The sequence below is a fragment of the Cavia porcellus genome, unplaced genomic scaffold, assembly GCF_034190915.1.
Source record: "Cavia porcellus strain 051 isolate PalLab524CR breed Dunkin Hartley unplaced genomic scaffold, mCavPor4.1 scaffold_24, whole genome shotgun sequence".
Classification (NCBI taxonomy): domain Eukaryota; kingdom Metazoa; phylum Chordata; class Mammalia; order Rodentia; family Caviidae; genus Cavia; species Cavia porcellus.
In genome coordinates this window covers 3,108,516-3,128,976 of record NW_026947507.1, presented here as the reverse complement: position 1 = coordinate 3,128,976, position 20,461 = coordinate 3,108,516, and the positions used below count along the sequence as shown (strand labels likewise).

At 40.7% G+C, this 20,461-nt stretch overlaps 1 protein-coding gene across 7 annotated transcripts in view; it reads right to left on the bottom strand.

Moving 5' to 3' along the window:
• Nucleotides 1-15,304: 15,304 nt before the first annotated feature.
• The window catches only part of Trmt9b (tRNA methyltransferase 9B (putative)), a 57,637-nt gene continuing 52,480 nt past the window's right edge, over nucleotides 15,305-20,461 (bottom strand). For all 7 annotated transcript variants that reach the window (XM_063234575.1, XM_063234574.1, XM_063234576.1 and 4 more), the window contains one exon: nucleotides 15,305-18,869. In XM_063234575.1, the coding sequence (XP_063090645.1) occupies nucleotides 17,842-18,869 (1,028 nt within the window). In that variant the 3' untranslated portion in view covers nucleotides 15,305-17,841. The remainder of the gene's footprint in view (nucleotides 18,870-20,461) is intronic.

Genomic DNA, 20,461 nt, shown 5'->3' with positions numbered 1-20,461 from the left:
AAAGACAGTGGTGTCACACAAGACCTACGAAGTCCCCTATGAAACTCTCAGGGTAGAAGGACTTGTTTAAAACCTCTTAGCCCAGGCCTCTTCCTCCGGAAAGGCTGCTGCTTTCTTTACTTTCCGCCTTCTGTTTTTGTTTCAGCATTCTCCTGTGAGTATGGAACTGATTAGTAAATAGGGTCAAACAGCTTGCGCTGGGCTTCCTGTGTGAATGCGAGCGGGGCTCATTTCCAGCCTTCGTTTGATATGTTATCTGTGGCGGCTGGGCCTGCCTTGCAAGTTTCAGATGGCTTCCTCCAATTTCCTGTATTGTTACAATGGTGCTTGTGTGCACATGTGCGGGAGTCGGCGGAGAAGAGTGCAGACGTGGGTCGGGGGACGTTTCCATGTGGCTCCTGTGAAATATTTTCAATCAGACATCGTGAGGGTCGTGTGCACCAGTTAGCAGAAATGAGCGGCCTTCGCTGGTCTGCCACTAATTATCTCGGTGGTTTTGGCAAACTATTTAGTCTTCAGACATCTCCTTCCAGCTCTGAAACTTTATAGCCCTGGCTTCTACTTAGAGCTTCCCTTTCCAACTCCTCACACTTGGCTGTTCAGAAATATTTGTTTTTCTTCCTTCTGATTTTACTTGCCACGTTCTGGCCTTGATTATTCTTCTATTAATTCCATTGTCTTACACTTAACTCTTAGAAATGTTCCTGCTTCACCAGCTATTATTAAGCGCCCATAGTTGCTACACAAATATCGCAAATGGTTTATCTGGAAAGAAGGGCCCAGTATGTTCATTTCCTATTTTGTTTGTGACTTGAATTTGGAGAAGATTTTTAGAATCTGCCCTAATCTGTAAGGTGACCCACAGATGCTGGAATAGCAGCCGCTTCTCTGGTGCTACTCTATTTTCTCCTCTGTTAAATTCAGCTAGTTTTAAACATGCAGGTGAATGGCATATTTAACTCATTTTTTACATCCTTGTTACGAACATTTAAAATGGAACCAGGACGTGAAATTTCTGGTTTTTCAAACTCCGAGGCTGTGAGTCCTCCTCAGGGCACAGAGCGCCATCTAGAGATGCAGTTGACGGTCAGCTGCTTGATATGCCAGAGGCTGGACTAAGAAAACCTGTTGACAGGGAGACCTAGGCAAATCCGATTTAAACAAAATGCTGGGAACTTTCACTGCAAATCACTTAGTATCCTGAAAGTCTGAATATGTTATTAAACGTACAAATGTGTGTGAGCTACAGAATATGGGGAAAATGCAAAATAAAGATTTATGGGTATGTGCACTTTAGGTATGAGTCGTGTTTAGTTTTTAACTTTTTAGTGAGATTTTTAAATGGATAACATGAGATCGAAGTGTTGTCTGTTGGTAATTTATGCTCCTGTATGAAACATGGACAAATTGCTTAGTTTTTATCAGCTTAGTTTGTCTTTTCTCAACTGTCAGAGACAATTTCTACAAATTCTTCTAAATTTTCTCCTTTCTTTCTCTTTATGGGGATCAAATTCAGGTTCTTATGTTGAGTTGCCTTTTCAGTGGCCTTTGTGTTCTTAAGTTAGGGTCCTAGAAGTGGCCTGGGCTTGCCTTGAACTTGTGACTTTGCTGCTTCAGCCTCTCCAGTAGCTGGATTTACAGGTGTGCACCACCATGCCAAGCTGCTTTCAACTCTTTAAAATATCTTGACCAGCCCCCACCACTACAGTTTTGTGATTTACTCTGGCAACTGCACCTATGTCGGATCCCACCAAGGTTTAACATTAACAAGCGTGGAAATTATACCGAAGTTGTCATTTGTTAGTTACTACTATGTCTTTAGTATTGAGTAGTCAACTCACGGTTTAATTTTTTAAAATATTTTAAAAGTTCTGTATTACAAAACTTTGTAAGATCTATCTATCTAGCTATCATCTATCTATCTACCTATCTGTATCACTGTATAGATAAGGAATATAACGCTTGCTTCTCATGCTTATAAACTGGTAAAGAGACAGAGAGGACAGGGAGAGAGAGAGAGAGAGAGAGAGAGAGAGAGAGAGAGAGAGAGAGAGGAGAAGGGGAGAGATGTATAAGATAGTTAATGTCATTAAATTCACCCGAACACTATTTTAGTGTAAAACATTGTGCCATTTGTTACAATGCAGAATGGAAAGTACTCAAGCTTCATTAGAGAAGTTACCTGTCACTGCCTTCCACACACTGAGAAGAGCCGCTATCGGGGTGATTGTTAGAACACAATGTGTCTTTAGACTGCAATGTACAGTGTATTGTAAAAATACATTTTCTAGGGAAATGGGGTGGGGGAGGGGTTAAACAGTTGTGAGTCTTAAAGTGGTGCCCACCCCACCCTGGTCTTTTCCCTGCCATGTGCTCTTCTCTCTGGGCACAGCAAGAGGCACAGCAGAGCGTGGCTCTCGGGGTAACCTACCTGTCCCTGGTGGGGGCACAAGGTCAGTGGGAGGCAGGGACCATCAGCATCGTTCCAGGCACCACAGAAGCATCCAGGCTGTCTGACTGATTGCTTGTTTTGAGTTTTTCTTCTAAAAACTGAGCAGCCTTTTCCAAAGTGTGCTGAGTTAGGTGTCAGTTTCAGGTAGAAAACAAGACTTTCTGATCACATGGAATGAGAGATGAGAACTGAATACAGGTAAATGGATTTCTTTGCTGGGGTGCAGGACTTCTAGAAAACTTTTGCTTGCCAGTGTGTACTTTTCATTTAATTTATGGATTAACCTTAAACAGCTCCAATAACTGGACAGAAGCCAGGGAGTATAATCTTTCTTCTAATGCTACAATCATGCAGTTTAATCATATTTATCAGATTTTTTGTGTACAAATTTGCAAAACCATTCTAGCCGTCTTGCCTTGCTTATGTATGTGGTGTAGAAAATTAATTCCCACGAATGCTGAAAATAAATGTTCTCTAGCTGTAAAGCGATGACCGCTCGCGCTGCCCACCATGAGCCCCGCGGCTGCTGCTCCCTGGGGGAGTTGTGCTCTCAGGGTGGTGCTCTCCCCTCTGCAGCCCATCCCTAAGTTACCTGCCTGTTTCCTTGGGTACTGGGGTTTACAGGATAATGGTCACCTCCACACTGACCTGGTGTCTACATGGAGTTCTATTCTGTAGAAATTACTCATGAAATTGTAGGACATAAATTGCATGTTTAAGGAGTCTGTTAGGAGTTGCTAGGTTGCGAAGTACCTTTATGAGAAATCCTAGCCCCTGACTCACTGAGTCTTGCTGTTTTAGTGTTTACAGCGAAGTCAGATTTACCGGTGGCATGGGAAGCGTGAATGGCAATCTGGAGAAGTGGAGGGAACCCGACTTTATTATGTGGGCCCGGGGTGAGCCCAGAGGTGTTCAGCACTACAAATTCTGAGCCCCAAGCTTTGGGGAAGCAAAGGTTTTTATGTCTTTGTTTTAGTTGGGGTGGGCTTGCTGCAGCTGAGCAGAATTTCACAGAAGCAGAAATGTAGCAGATGTTAAAGGAGGGTTTTGAGCAGTAGGTGCTGATATCATGTGGTTTCAAAATATTATTTATAGGAAAGGGGCTCTGGGTGAAACACTTGACTGTGATTACAGAAAACAGGGATAGGGGAACTTAGGGTAGAATGGGGAGCAAGGTCCCGAGGTGGTCTATTTCTTGCATTATTAGTAGCAATATCTTTACTGTGTGTTAGACACTATGTTAACTGTCTGATCTTCCTAGAAACCCTGTGAAGGTAGGTAGATGCAGAAGCATTGACTTGTACATGAGGAATAGAGCAAGAGTGACCAGGCAACTTTCATTCCTGCACCACAATTTCCAGAATCTCTTCGCAGCGCTCACCTGACGTTGGTCTTTTCCATGAGATGAGTGTCAGAGTCTCAGCTGATCCTGACACAGCCCTGCTGACCTAGGATACCTCCCCTCAACCTCCTGTGCTCACACCAGGATCCGTGCTCTGAGAACGAGACACTGGAGTAAGGGCCTGTTAAACTCTCTATGAAGCCTTTTAGCTACAGAGGAAAGGAAACAAAGGGAAACTGTTATGTATGCTTTGACTTCATTTATGGGAAATGCACTGAAGAGAAAGCTGGAGGAAAACATAGTGACGAGCTGCAGAAGCAGAACCTCCAGTCCAATCAGACCTGCAGGTCCTGATGATCACAACGACACCTTGACTGCATCCTCCCGAGAGACCCTGAGTCAGACCCACTCGGCAAAATCACAGCATTCTTGACCCATAGAGGCTGAGGTAGTCAATGTTTGTTGCTGTAAGACACTAAGTTTTGGAAGGTTATTGGTTGCACAGTGATAGAGAACTGATGAACATTCAGAGAACTGGTCTGTAGCTCCCAGGACTTAGACAGCAAGGTCCTGTGTTTACACAACTGCACCCAAACGTGCATCTGTGCAGAACCCAGTTAGGTGCTGACATCCGGAATTTGAGGTTGACACTGTTCAGAGTTGAGACTTTAGGGAGGTTGTTGGGATAGACAAGAGAAATTTGTGGATGGGAGGAATACATATATTTTGTGGCAAAGAGTGAACTGTGATACTTTAAAGTACATCTACAGTCTAACATTCTTTTTAAAAGATGCAGCCTAATCCCCTTTCACTTGACTGTGGGCTGGACTTTGTGACTCACTTGTAATGAACAGAAAAAAGTAGAAGCATCTGTGACTTCAGAAACTGGGTCAAAAGTGAGTGGCTTCTCTCTTGCCTTTCTTCTTGGACCATCTCCTCTGGGAAAGTTGTGAGCGGTCTCAAGGATAGGCCCACATGTAAGGAGTGGTAGCCTCTCACCAGTAACCACAGGCCTGAGCTCGGCACACCTCCAGACCTGGGACCCCAGTCAGCTTCTTGACTGTACCCTTCTGAAAGGTCCTGAGCCAGAACAACTGGTAAACATCTTCCAATTCCCCTGCTTCAGAAGCTGTTCAAGAGAGCAGGTATCTGGTTTTAAGCCACTTAGTGTGGGGGTAGTTTGTCATGTAGCAATAGACAGTATATCATTGCTATAAACATGATATTTTCATACTTCAGATGGAAAGAAAATTTGGGATAAATCCAAGCAAGTCTTTTCATGCTAAGGTCTAGAAATTTTGATTGATTTGCCTTTATCCTTGATCTTATTCTTTTAACACATGACCCCCGAATTCCTTATGTATTTACCTAATTTTTTTATTGTAGAAATCTCTTTCCTATTGTTTTTCAAGCACTAGATTTATTGTAGATAACTTTTTTTTTTTGGTCTTTTTTGAGTTGGGGTCTCGCTATGCAGTTCAGGCTGGCCTTGAGCTCACTTTGTAGTCCAGGCTAATCTCGAACTCGCAAGGATCCTCCTACCTCAGCCTCCCGAGTGCTGGGATTACAGGCATGAGCCACCACGCCCAGCTGTAGATAACTTTTTTATAAACATAACATTCAAACATTTCATTAGCTCTGTGTTTTCTAAAGATCTGCTCTATAATGTACAGTACTCTGGCAATTCAGGGGATATACAGGAAAATGCAGTTAGTTCTTATCCTCATAAAGCCTAATCTATTCATGGAATATGAAATAATAGAAAAGAATAGTAACCTATATTTAAAGACCAACAATTTTCTGTCCATACACTCTCCTGTTTATTATCCTTTTGCTCTTATCTTTTCAACTTACTCCTTTCAACTGGATTCTTTGTTTTTAGATCATTCCTTTTATTGGTACAACTGTACAGTGCATGATGTTTACATTCCTGTGTGGAGCTGGTACATGTGCATAATATAAATACATAAAGTACACAAATTCTTGTTTTCATCCCCCTTCCCTTTTCTCCCTCCTTCTGTCACCCATTTTTGATCCCTTTCTCTGCTTTTTTGGTGTGTATTTGTAGTTAATAATGCTTGCATTCCTTGTGTAGAGTTGTACAATTATGCAACATATCTTTTTTTTTTTTTTGTCTTTCTCATTTTTATCGGTACCAGGGATCGAACTCACGACTGCCTGCTTGCAAGGCAGGCGCTTATGCCGCTGAGCTAAATCCCCAGCCCCCTGTTTAACATATCTTAATTCCTTTTCTCATCTTCTTTCCTTTTCTTCTCCCTGCTTGCTTTCTCCTTCTCTTGATCCCTTCCCCCTTTTAAGAAAGATCTAGCTCCTTAGTGATTATCGTTTATTTTCCTCTTTCCTTATAATTTGGGTTTCTCATATGAGACAAACTATGCTTACAGGTAATTGAAATAAACGAGACATACAAGCTTAAATAAAAGCTGGAATTTTTTTGCAAATTTCATTATCATCATTCTCTTTCATTAATGCATTGTATACAAATATAAAACTTCACTCATTAGAGTGTCATAATTTAGATCTAAAGTGTGCCCCCAAAGTTTTGAGTTCATGGGGAGCTTCTGGAAAGTGACTGGATCACAAAGGTGCCATATGTATCACTGGGTTAATCCACTGGTGAGTTCAGAACTGACCATGTTGTTCAGAGGAGGGGCTAGTTGGAAAAGCAGGGTCTTGGGGTCTTGACTTGGAAGGGGCATTCCTGGCCACAGTTCTGCTCTTCTTCTTTGGCTTCCTGGCTGTCATGAGGTAGTTTTATCTGCCATGTCCACCCAGTATGCCACATCTTTCTTCCCTTAAAAACTATGAGCCAAATTAAGCATCTCCTGAGTCTAAACATGAGATTTACTTTATGTGCATGTACTTCAGGTTCTGTGGCATACTGTCAGCACTCAAAAATTTTTGGATTTTGGAATTATGTTTGATTTGGGGTTTTAAAAATTGCTATATGATTAGAGCAGAAATCAGTGCAATTGAAACTTAAAAAATACAAAAAAATTAATTAATCAAAAAGCTGGGTTTTTTAAGAGAATAAACAAATATGACAAACCTCAGCTAACCTTATAAAGAAAAACAAAGGAAAAAACCCAAATTCGTGCAATAAGTACTGAAAAGAGAAATTACTACAGATCCCATGGAGAGTCAAAAGATCATGAATATCTACTTTGAAAATCTCTACTCACATAAAGTGGAAAATACAGAGGAAATGGACAGATTTCTAGAAACATATGAACTACCAAACCTCAACCAACAAAATATAGCAATTTTGAATAACCCAGTATTAACTATTGAAATTGAAATGTAATTAAAAACTTACCAACAAAGAAAAGCCCAATTCCAATGGCTGAATTCTACAAGAAATTTAGAGAAGATTTGATGCCAATACTCCTTAAACTCTTCAATGAATTGAAAAGGAAGCCATCCTCCCTAAATCATTCCTGGAGGAAAGTATTACTCTGATACCAAAACCAGAGAAAGACCTAACCAAAAAGGAGAACTATAGACCAATCTCATTAACGAACACTGCTGCAAAGATTCTCAATAAAATACTGGCAAATAGAATGCAGCAAATCATCAAGAAGATTATACATCATAACCAAGTGAGATTCATTCCAGGAATGCAAGGATGGTTTAAGATATGCAAAACAATAAATGTAGTACACCACATCAACAGAGCCAAAACCAAAAAACCACATGGTCATCTCAATAGATGCAGAAAAAGCTTTTGATAAAGTCCAACACATGTTCATGATAAAAAACCTTCAGAAACTCAGAATACACGGTGTCTACTTCAATCTCAAAAAGGCCATCTATGACAAACTACCAGCCAACATTATACTAAATGGACAAAAACTGAAAGCTTTCACTCTAAAATCAGGAGCAAGACAAGGAGATCCACTATCACCATTCCTATTCAATATAGTCCTGGAAAAAGCCAGAGCAATCAGACAAGAGGGAGAAATAAAAGGAATAAAGATAGGAAAGGAAGAAGTTAAACTATCACTATTGGCAAATGAAATGATGCTCTATATATAAGACCCAAAACTATATATAAGACTCAAAACTCTATATATAAGACCCAAAAACCCCATTAAAAGACTGCTAGAGGTAATAAACAAATTCAGAAGAATAGATGGATACGAAGTCAACACTCAAAAGTCAATGGCATTCCTGTACACAAACAAAAAAATCATCAAGAGAGAAATTATGGAAATATTGCCTTTCACAATACCACCAAAAAAAAAAAAAAATAAAATGAAATACTTAGGAATCAGCCTAAGAATGTAAAAGACCTGTATGCTGAAAATTATGCTATGCTAAAAAAAGGAGATTGAAACAGATATTAGAAAATGGAAGAATATTCCTTGCTTTTGGCTAGGAAAAACCAACATTGTGAAAATGGTCATACTCCCAAAACTGTTATACAGATTTAATGTAATCCCAATCAAAAATACTATTAACATACCTCACAGATCTAGAGAAAACACTCCTGAAATTCATTTGGAAACCAAAGAAACCTAGAATAGCAAAGGCAATTCTGGGCAACAAAGGCAAGGCAGGAGGCATCCTATTGCTGACTTGAAACTATACTATAAAGCCACAGTGATAAAATCAGCATGGTACTGGCAAAGAAATAGACCTGAGGACCAATGGAACAGATTAAAAGAGGCAAACACAACTACAAAGACATTCGGCCTCCTGCTATTTGACAAAGGGGCTAAATATGTTCACTGGACGAATGATAGCCTCTTTAATAAATGGTGTTGGAAAAATTGGCTCTCCACTTGCCAAAGACTGAAACTAAACCCATGCCTATCACCACGCACAAAACTAAAGTCTAAATGGATCAAAGATCTAAATATTAAAACAGAAACACTAAATCTCCTGGAATACAAAGGAGGTAAGTCTTGGAGACATAGGGGTAGGCAGAGAACTCATGAACAAAATACAAACTGCAGGGAAACACTTCAAAGAATCAACAACTGGGATCTCATATTATTGAAAAGATTTTGTACTTCAAAAGAAATCACCAACAGAGTGAAAAGAAAACCCACAGAATGGGAAAGAATTATAGCCAGCAACCCCTCAGACAAAGGACTTATATCCAGAAGATATAAAGAATTGAAAAATATCAAGCTCCAAATTCAAAGACTCTCTCCAAAAATGGGCATCTGAGATGAACACACGGTTCTCAGATGAAGATATACAAATGGCAAATAAATACATGAAGAAATGTTCACCGTCACTGGTCATTCAAGAAATGCAAATTAAAACAGTACTGAGATTTCAACTCACTCTGGAAAGAATAGCTGCCATCAAGAAACTAACTGATAACAAATGTTGGGGAGGCTGTGGGGGAAAAGGAACACCGCTCCACTGTTGGTGGGAGTGTAGACTGGTGCAGCCACTGTGAAAATCAGTATGGAGAATTCTCAGAAGACTAGGATTGGAAGTTCCCTTCGATCCAGCTTTTCCACTCCTGAGTATTTTCCCAGAAAAACTGAAAAGGTCATATAACAGTGATATATGTGCACCCATGTCATAGCAGAAAAATTTGTAATAGCTAAATCTTGAACAACCAAAATGCTCATCAACTGCAGAGTGATTGAAAAAGATGTGGTATTTTCATACAATGGAATATTACTCAGCTATAAAAAGGATGATGTTGAGACCTTCATATTAAAATGGAGGCACCTTGAGGCTATCCTCATAAGTGAAATAAATAAGAATCATATTTATAAATATCACATTGTGTCTCTAGTGTAAAAAGTAATAAGATATGTAGAAGTAATAAAACCCAAAATGTGTAATCGCTATTGTAAAAAAGAGAGGAAAAGCAAGTGCTCTAAAGGAAATAACTGCATGTATGTTTAAGTGTGTAAGATAGATGACCATATTACTAAGTTTTTGTTGGATCACTGAACAGAACTGTTTGAATGTCCACTTTGTGTGCTTTAATTTTGTGACTTGAACAGCTATTTCTAAGAGGACAATATGTAATTTATCAAGTAGTGATTTCTTACTATTTATTTTTTTGAAATTCTGTATTATTTCTACCCTTTTTCTGTTTTGCTTTTTTTTCTCTTTAAATAAAATAAAATAAAAGAAGATTTTCCTGGGGATTAAAGACACGAGTCACCATGTCCAGTGTTTTAAAAAAAATGATTCTAAAAAACTATGCCCTTCAGTTACAATGCTCTGTCCATTAACATTTAACATAAGTACTGATATGATTAGATGGCTAATTTATTATTTGCTTTCTGTATTTTCTTTGTTTTGTGCACCTTATTTGCTTTGTACTATTTGAATACTTTTGTATTATTTGAATATTTTTGAAAGTTCTATTCTAGTTAGCCTATATATTTTAACAATACACTATTAGTGAGTGTTAAGGGATTAAAATACACATAATAGGTGCTTCATTCCTTGAATACCTATGCTCCCTACTTGAGTGCATCCTATATTTCTCTCAATAAATCATTTTTACTCAAAGAATATACATACTATAAAAACACTGCCATCTGGTATTCGGCCTGTCTTTTAAACAAGTGGAGCCATTTGGTTTTTTTTGCCTCCCCCATGGCCCCAGTTCAGAGCATCCACTAGTTTCTCACTTAAAGCCTAAGCACTTTGCTCTGCAGGCTGGAGAGCCCCAAGGAGTCCCCCTCAGTGTGCAGGCAGGGGTCCCTTCAGAAGCTGAACACAGTGACAGCCAAGTCCCGGCTTTCTGATTCCCTGTATAGGGGAAAAGTCAAAGTGAGTCCCCTTACTCCTCCATGAGCTTCCCCAGACCTGGGAAAAGGGCCAGGAGGAGCCATCAGGAGAGGATGAAGGGCTACAAAGATACTGAGCCACCCCAGCCCAGCAGGCCCAAGGTGAGGTGCTGGGGAGCACGGGACCCTGCCGGACCCAACAATCAGTGCTCACCCATCAAATGCTGAGTGACAGACCCGCACATTCCAAGATGTTCCAGCTGTGGGAGATGGAGTAGTGAACAAGGAGAACCCGAGGTTCCTGCCCTCATGAAGCCCCTTACCTAGAGGAAAAGCAGACAATAACATAGACAGGTAAAACCCACAGTGGTTAGAGCTGATACAGACAAACATGAAGCTCACACGAGAGGGAGTCAGGACAGGCCGAGGGCACGTGTGTGGGTGTGGTGAGACGGATGCAGTGTGCACCTTCAAAACAGTTATCAGGGGAACAAAATATTCCGCACCTAGCCTGGGAGGATTTGATTCTATTGCTTGCCTGTATTTCAAGAAAAGGTATTCTCAGTAGAGGGAACCAGAACTGCAGTCTCAGGTCTAAATTAGTGTTTGAGGAATGAGGGGAAGGCAGTGAGGCTGGGCGTGAGAAAGAGAGGCAGTGGTTGATAGCCTTGAGTATTTGGTGTCACATTAGCTGTTAATGTTATTTATACTCGCTGAACAAATTAATATTCCTAAAAGGTATACCTTTGTTTTTTTCCTCTACAGATAATATTCTTAGCTACTTTCACCACTAAGTTACTTCTGAGTAATTAGAAGGTGTAACGGCTTTTTTGGATGGACTCTTGATCTCTGTACAGAACTTTTTGAATGTTTCCTGATTGATTAGTTATTAGGTATTTGAAAAACCAGCTACTATGGACTCACCTTCACTTGGTGCTAATTTAAATTGTACTGGGTTTCAGAGACATGTGGGAGTGTTTGTTTGTTCTCCGGCAGGGGGCAGCCTATCTCCACATTTCAAGCCACACTCTCCTGCAGGCAGCTCCTGCTCTGGGTCTTTTGTTGGTTAGGAGCATCCCAGACTCTAGACAGCCAGGCAGGAACTTTTGAAAAGTCGCTTTTCTCCTCTTTTCCTTGGCTCTATAGCCAGTTTCTAGCTCAATCCACCTTCATCACAGCGTATCTTATTTCTGTTTCTAAAACTGCTATTATTCCTGCCCCTCCACTGTTCCCTGACCCCTGCCACTGACTTCTTCAATCTCAAGATTTTCCTTTCCTCCCCAGGCCTATCCATTTTCTTCCAAAGAATCATTTCTGAAACATGTGCTGAAAAATCTTCAAAGACTCACTAGAGACCAAAGAAATAAATGCATATTGCAACCGCAAACAGAAACACCAAAGCGACACCCAGGATTTGGAGGCAGATTTATTTATGTTGACGGGCACTGACTGGGATCATTCCCAAAATATCAGACCGTGATCTCTGGTGGTCTAGGGCTTATTTGGGATAAGCAGGCAGCAAGTACAGTGGCCTGTCAGCTGGGGATTAGTTCTTACAATATGAATCATAGTGAACAGCTATGTAACATAGTGACCAATCGTTTCCAAGAAACAAAAGTAACAGGAACTGTAACTAAAACTATTACCTGGGCAAGTAACAAACTGAAATACACTGGATGGCGGTGGGGGGATCTTCGGCTACTATATGATTAGGGTAAACAATGCTACAAAGCCATTACTCTATGTGGCATTCAAGAGCCATGAGAATCAAACCACTACCCCTGCCTTCAGGTGTCTCTGCTTCTCTGGCACCCTCACAAAACCACCTCCTTATGGAGTGGGTAGATCTAGGCTTTTCACAGATGTAAATCCAAGTGCAAAGCTGAGCGCTTCCCTTTTCATTGATGTGAACTTGGCAAAAATACCAACCCTGCAAACCTTTATTTCCACTTATACATGGGCTGAGTGATACCTCTCTGGCCTGGTATAACAAATCAGAGTATGAGCATTCTTGCTATGCAGCACCCATGTGACAAAGTGGCACCATCACTGCTATGTATCACCATTGAGCAACCACTCAGAGCTTCTCAGAGTCCCTTGGGAGCTGTCCAAATTTTCTGTCCTTACCACACACTGATATTCTGTCCTCAAGGTCCAGTTGTTTCTCCTCCTGTGTTTGTATATTAGCGGACCATGTTCCTTATGACTTATCTGAGCACCTCCTCCCCTCAGAGACACAATATTAAACTCTTCACCCACCCATATTTCCTGACCACTTTGAACTGGATCAGCACCATATCAGGTTCTCTAGGGTACTGCAGTGATGGAGGAAGACAAGTCCCTGGCCTGGAGACATGTTTGCCTTGGGAAATAAAAGATGTGCTAAAGAAATCAATGTGTGATTGATTTCCAGAGAATGATTACACACAACCCTGGGACCAGAGAGCAGGACCATAATTTAAGTGTCTGGACTGGATAAGGGTCCAGGGCATTAATGGTTAACCTGAGAAACATGCATTGAAGTGGAAATAAGAGATGATTAAGTCAGGCCAAGTGGGGAATGGGAGAGTATCCCAAAGAATCGTGCACATTGTTCTAGCTTGCTATGTTTTAATTCATAAAGACCAGGGACGGAATCTTATTCCCAGGAAGTTTCCAACAGTTACTAGGAGTCCTCTTACCCCCAGGAACTATTCCAAATGAACTCTGTTCCCATGTTTTCTATGCCTTTCTTGGAGTAGTCACACATTTGAAGTCCCAACAAAATATGGTTAAAACCTTCACTAGTTTTGTGTGGAGCGCATTCTTTTGAGGCTGAAGTCTCACAGAGGGTGGATGAGAATCCTTCTCACCTCCTCTGAAGTTCCTTTTTGTGTCAAGAGAGTGAAATCACATCAGGCCTCCTAGAAATCAACTTCACATGGCAGCTTCTTCATATTTCATAGCACTTTGCAGATCTGACTCCATTTCTTTTGATAAGAACCTTTCTGAAGAGGACAGCCACAGCTCACTGACTGCCATACCTGTATCAGGGTAGGGACAGCACGTGCATAAGGACAAGGGCAAGGCCGATCCAAGTGGCCTTGCTGTGCCACTGCAAGGTGGATGCTTTGCCCTGTGTGTGGCAACCTGGGACCAGGAGTCTTAGTCAAACTTCCCAGAGGTGGAGGCTGAGATCAGGCTCAGCGACAGCTTTGGAGATTCAGACCACTGCACCCGCCAGCTTTCTAGTGAAGCTGATCATTTGGGTGTCTGGCATTAGTGCTGTCTGGCCTTCCTTTCAGTGGGCAGGCTCTACTGGGAAGTCCTCAAGGAGCCCTGGCCTCTCTAAGACGTAGGAGGGTTGATTTCCCAGTAGCTGTTAAGTCTTCTCTTGAGCAGGACAGCTCAGTGCAGAGGCCCGAGTATCCCGATTTCCCAAGGATGGGGAGTGGGGAACAAAGCCAACTTTGCCAAGTACTGTGATCTTTTTCTTTTCCCGAAATAAAAAATAGTAGTAATGTGTGGTCAAATATTGGTCATGTTTTTTATCTTTAGCCTTGAATAGTGAACCCCAAGGAACCAACCATACTTGTTTTCATCAATAGATAAATAATCTCACTCAGAGCGAAGCACCTGTTCCTCACTTAAATCTCAGAGGAGGCCGGAGGGGACTTAGGCCTGATGAACTTAAGAGGAAGTTCCCTTGGGAGGGACTCAAAAGGCAGGAAATCAATGAAGCAGGAGCCTGGCCTTTAATGGCCAGTGATCTCAGGAAAGGAGTCCCATCAACCAGCGTTGGAAGTCTTTGTCCCCAAATGCTGAAGGCCGGCTGGGAGTCAGTGGCCGCAAGGCGAGAGCACCTCTATAGCTCATCTAGAGACAGTCTTTTAAAGTGGGAAATGCTGATCATTCCTGGAACAATCTGCGGACAGGGAGTCAACTAGAGAAGAAATGTAAATGATTGAACTAGCCGCGACTTTTCAAGGCTTCTTTAAAAATGAACACCAGGGGAGACCTACAGGGAAAATGATGGAGCATTCAGTATACTTTTTAACTGATGTGGGGCTGTAAAGTACCCTCATGCAAAGGGCTGAGGGACAGTGAAGTGAGCTATCCCCATGTAGATGGGAGACCTCAGCTGGGGCTGCACTGAGATGAACGCTGGTCTAGGATGCAAAGGGCAGTAGCCACCTACGGACGCAACGTGATTGGTGCGGTAGAAAGTCAGGAGTCCGGTTCCTGGCTGGGCAAGCCAGTCCTTCTTACACTGAAGGTATGCACACCTGCCCTGCTGACTGATACATAAATGAGCACAAAAATAGAGGAAGTGATGGCTTCTAATGACAGGATCTTGTAGTGTTTTTAAACTAGGTGACATCTGCCAGAGTATACAAAGTTCATAACTGACATCTCATTAGTTCTTGACAAAAGATCAGCACAGTGTGTGTGTGTGTGTGTGTGTGTGTGTGTGTGTGTGTGTGTGTTTTAATTAGTGACCATTTTTGTCTTCAAAGCAAACAGCACTGAGGTCATTTGAGAGATGCAGCCAGCTCTGACATCACACAGGAGTGGCAATCAAGCCAGGGCACCATCTGCTGTGAGGCTGAGCTGTGTTACAGTCACAGCAGTCCTGGGCACACTTCCCTCCTGTCCCACCCCAGTGCGGACAATGATTGGACAGGCTGCAGGAGGAGCAGGCCAGGAGCTTACATTCCAAGCAGCACACACACACACACACACACACACACACACGTCACAGTTGCAATATTATTACTATATCTTCATACACACTCATTTTGAGATCATGTAAAGCAACTTTATTAGTCTTAAAATATGTCTTTTTTTGCTCAATAGTATTCTTTTATTAACCCACTAAAGAAATCTCCTATTAAATGATTAATCTGGTTTCCTTTAGACAAAGATAACAATTCAAATGTGAACCTGTCCAGTAAAACGAGCAATTCCAATTCTGTCACATTGAGTGAAGAAAAGCAAAATTCTAAGAACATTTTTAGAAAGTGCATGATGTATAATTTTAAAAAACTATTCCCTAAGCACACAAATGACATCATTTTAAACAGTACTACAAAAAGATCCTGACCATTGTTAATACAAATAAAATATATATTCAAGTTATTACCACTAACGATACTTTTACATCAGTTTGTGCTTTTAAAACTACTACTAGTTTTTCCCCCCTGGGGAACACCAAAATAACTAGAACTACAGGAAAAGAAGAGATTTTGCTTTTTTGACACAAAACTATACGTCAACACTAGAAGAGGCAAGTGGACATTTAACAACTATCTTTAAATCATCTTTAAATTACCCTGGAACAAGAAAAGTCTATTCAAGGAGATAAAGAGCAATTGCTGATTTTATGTTTTGTAAGTGTATGAGCGCTATTTTTTTCTTGGCCTGTAATCACAACAAATACTCAATGTCTAGGAACAGATGTATGCGTACATATTTACATATACGTAATTAAGAGCATCTGCAGAAACCAGCACAGTCCCACACACTGACTCGGTGTCTCAGAAATTCCACTCAGTCTCCCTTAGGGAGCCTTAAGTACTGCCAATATTCTGCATAAATAGAGGAGAAAAGCAAACTTTTCCTAGTAGATCCCCTCTATACATTTCCTAGAACATTTAAGTGGGTGTAATATGATTAGTTCATAAGAAAATTGCCTGTCCTTCAACAAAATTGCCTCCTCAGTGAACACAGGCATAACCATAATTTGCTCAGGGAATTCAATATTCAGCTATACTGGCTACAGATGAACTATGACTCACTGTTTTTTCTATGCAGAAGTAGCATCTATAGAGAAACAAATTTCCCCGTGGAGAAAATATGCTGACACGTGAATTAGTTATTTTTTGCCATGTGGGGATCCAGTGGACACTTGGCTTTCACAAGTGGTCCGTCAGATTAGTCAGACAGATTAAATGACAGCTTGAATCCCTCCCAGATAAAGTGGTTAATCATTAATGGGTAATCAACTGGGGGAGACCTGCAGCAAAGGGTATAGAACATAGAATATAACCGCATGATTCGCATTCTCATTAGTGTGTTACAAATGGTAACTAAATCAAAAAGCTCTGTAATTCACAGTTAGTATTTTCTTGCTGACTGCTTTGAGGCTTCTGCCAAGTGCATTCTAAGTGAGTCAAGCGGAATTTTTTTTTTGTACTTTGTGATCGAAACCTCTTGTTATATAGTGTTATATATATCTGTGTTATATTGCTTAGTTTGAGAAAAACAATATAGAGAATCACAATGCACATTTGCTATAAAGCCCAAGTTTCAAAATCCAGAACATTACTAATCTATTTGTCCTTGGAGCCAAAATAAAACAGTGCTTCCACTAGATTCTCTTCAGTATCTTTTCAATTCAGAAGAAAAGCACGATTACAGATTTAAAAATGATCAGTGAAAGCTGGTGTTGGCGTATGTGGGGATTCATGCTTCTAATACTTCTGGGAAGAAGGTCACCACAGTACTCAGGACAGTTCGTCACATGCACGCCCTGCACTCCCTCACGCTAACAGGGCTTTCATTCTATTTGTTTCATTGCTTCACTTTCCACACAGTGCTAGGATTCAAACTCAGGGCCTCACGCTTGCCGGGGACCCGCTCTGTCTATCACAGAGCAGCTACACGCAGTCCCTGCTAACAGTTACAATCCCAAGCAATACTGAAAAGCTTGTTATTTACAGTACTTATCCTGGAGGAAGTTTGCCTATAACTGAGAAAATTCTCCATGGCTTTTATGTTTCTATCCATTGTCTCCCATTTTCTTGAAGATTTTAAGTAAAAACAAGGTATTTTTGGCAACAAAATATCCCATCCCACGGTTCAATAAACTATAATACCTGAGCAATGGAGTAGGTTTCTTGTTATAAATTATCCCCTTCTTGTTATAAATTATCCCCTTATAAAAATACTGTTTTTAAAGGTATATTTAAGAGTAGACTCTTTTAAAATCAATGTGTAATACTGAAAACAAAATATACCTGCATTCTTATAAGAATGTTTTTTCTATTGGGAACAAAATCTAAACTGTACTGAAGTACTTCTATTTCTATTGCTTTTATCAGACCATTCTTATTAACACTTAAGCACAAATATTCTATGCCAAATGCTAAACTATGTGCTCAAAGATTAAAAAGATGGTCAATTCTTAATCGCTAAATCAAAGCATACACAGATTTGAAAATATAACAGAACTGAGTGCTAATTTAGATAACTCATTTAGCATTTTGCTTTCAATGCTCGTGAAAAGATCAGGGTTCATCTTTGGGAGACGTTGGCTCAAATAACCCAGTTAATCACAACGTCCCTTTTTTCTCTGCCACGATGCACCAGTTGCCATGATCATTCCCAGAGCTCAGAATGTGGAGCTCAGGCACACTCTCCCGCAGGAGGGCCTGGAGCTCGCCTTCCCGAAACACATGGTAATAACGCATAAAGGCTCTCGAATCCCAAAGGCTGGGCTGCTGTGTGTCAGCAGAAATGGTGTCATCTGGGGTGGAATCTGGGGAACTGACTGCAGAACTTCTCCTCAGTACTTTATCACCAGCAGTGTAGCCTTTCTCTCGGGCCCCGGATCCTACACAGCTCTCCCCAGCGTTAGCGCTGGGCAGACAGGTCTCCCCTCCATTTCTTCTGTTTTCTCCTTGGTCTCCATTTAAATGCTTCGAAGTACCTGGTGCTTTCAACCACTGGAGGTGTTTCTGAGAAGTTTCCAGAAACACTTCCTCATCTAAGTTTGGCTCTTTTGTTGCAAATGGCTCTGGGTGCTCAAAGTCTAAACTCCGCAGTCTGGAGGGTTGGACCGACACCGTGTTACTGGCCCAGCCTTCTGTGGTTCTCAAGGGCCTCACACTCTCAGTTTGCTTCTGCAGAGCGGATTCATCCAAAGATCTGGAGAAAAACCAGGAGCGTAAAGATTTCCCTAACGTGTTATAAAACCCGTTTTCTTCCTCGCCTTCCTTCCAAACACTTCCACAGCAGGTTCGGGTCATGACAGGTCCATAGTCTAAGCTGTGGGACCGTTTTGAATTATACTGCTCTTTAAAACAAACAGAGCAGCTCCACCGGGAGCAGGGAGGATGGCAGGCACGGCTCGTTTCTGCATGTCCACCCTGCCTCTGCCTCCCGGACTGGCTGGATTCTGAGTACAGCTGGGAACATAAGGCTCTGTTCCACGGAACAAGGACATCTTGCTTCTCAAAGTGGCGGTTCTTTTGTTCCATTGCCCAAACATAAATCATCAGTTGGCCTCCAGGAACTAAGATCCTGGCCATTTCTTTTATCGCTCTGATTCTTCTTTGTTTTGTAGAAAAATGATGTATGACTGAAAAAGAAGAAACTATATCTCAATGTGTAAGCACTCACACAAACACACACACACATATACCAGTACTTCTGTATAACAAGACATTCTGACACGCAGAAAATTATTTTCTGCATGACAGGGCAGATAAGTTCTATAGATTTTTCAGTTTATTCCACTATAATAAAAAAATCTAAAATAGATAACCTGTTATATCTTCCAGTTCCAAAATCCTATGAATTTTGTTATCCAGAAAGGTAACAAATGTGAATTACTAAAATTTTGAATGAAAACTAAGTTAGGTGACTGCTAAAGATTATTACTCATTGACTTACTGAATAACTGATATTTTTATAGGATTAATGCCACTAATCAGTACAGTTTATAAGGTCAATAAAGCAAGAAATAGAGAAAATACTATAGGATCATTTTAAAATTTAGATAATGCAAAGATAAACTAGCCCAGTACAAATCCAAATGATTATTTAGCATTTAAAAATACTTTAATATGATAAATGTGTACATTTTTAAAAACTTTTACTTACAATCCATTCAAAGTTGAAGTGAGATTTAAGGGAATGAATGAGGCAGCTTTATCTAGTCATAAGTGTGTTACTAGGCATATTTTATCTAATAATATATGAAACGCTAGTCTCTTAGTTCCTGTGGGGAGTTTAATCACAGTACTGTGTGAAGGGACAACATCAAATTATCTTTCAAAATATCAACCTACTACATATCTCATAGATGAGACTGTTTCCAACCAAAGCTGGAGCCTCCAGCTCTGATGTCAGTAGTGAAGCCAGACAGTGAAGAAACCGGTTCTTTAATGCTCACATACTCAGCTGTCAGCAGTGATTTCAGGCAAACTAATTTCTGCAGTTTATCTGCCGCTGAGGAATACTAAATATGTAAAATGAGACTCTTGTATAGATAACACTGTCAAGGGAAATTCATTAAGTTGGCGTACTCCGTATTGTCAGCATGAGCATTTCATCCCTATCAGTAGCATACAAACCCTGTTACCGTCACCATGACATGGTGTGAGAAAGCTGGAAGTGTGAGGACAAAATGTGTTTGAAAAACAAAACTCCAACATATTTCACCCTAGATCTATCAGTACTAGACTTTTGATCTTTGATCAATTATCACGTCTTGCTATGCCTTGGAGTACCCCCAGCCTCCAAAGAAAGCTCTTAATAATGGTCCTTTTGAAAGCATAGACTTCAGAAAGTATTGCCTTGATGCCTGAGTTGAAAGGAGGTATTAGGGTCTCCTAGGAGATTTAACACAGGGCTTATGTTCGAATCTATCTATCACTATTTAGGGCCGAAAATATCTCCCATAACTTGTACCTACATCCTGTACTTTCATAATTTGTACTGTCATAACTTGTACTCCAGAATTTCTCTGGGTACATCCTCTAAATAAAATATATTCTCATTATTCATGGATTCTGTATTTGCAAATTTGACAACATGTGAAAATTTATTTGTGGCCTCCAAAGTTAATATTCCCAGGCTTTCCTGGTCGTTTGCCAGTCTGCACAGAGAGGCAAGATGAGCCACCAAGACACGTTTCCAGCTGAGGTAAAACAAAGCACTCTCTTTCTT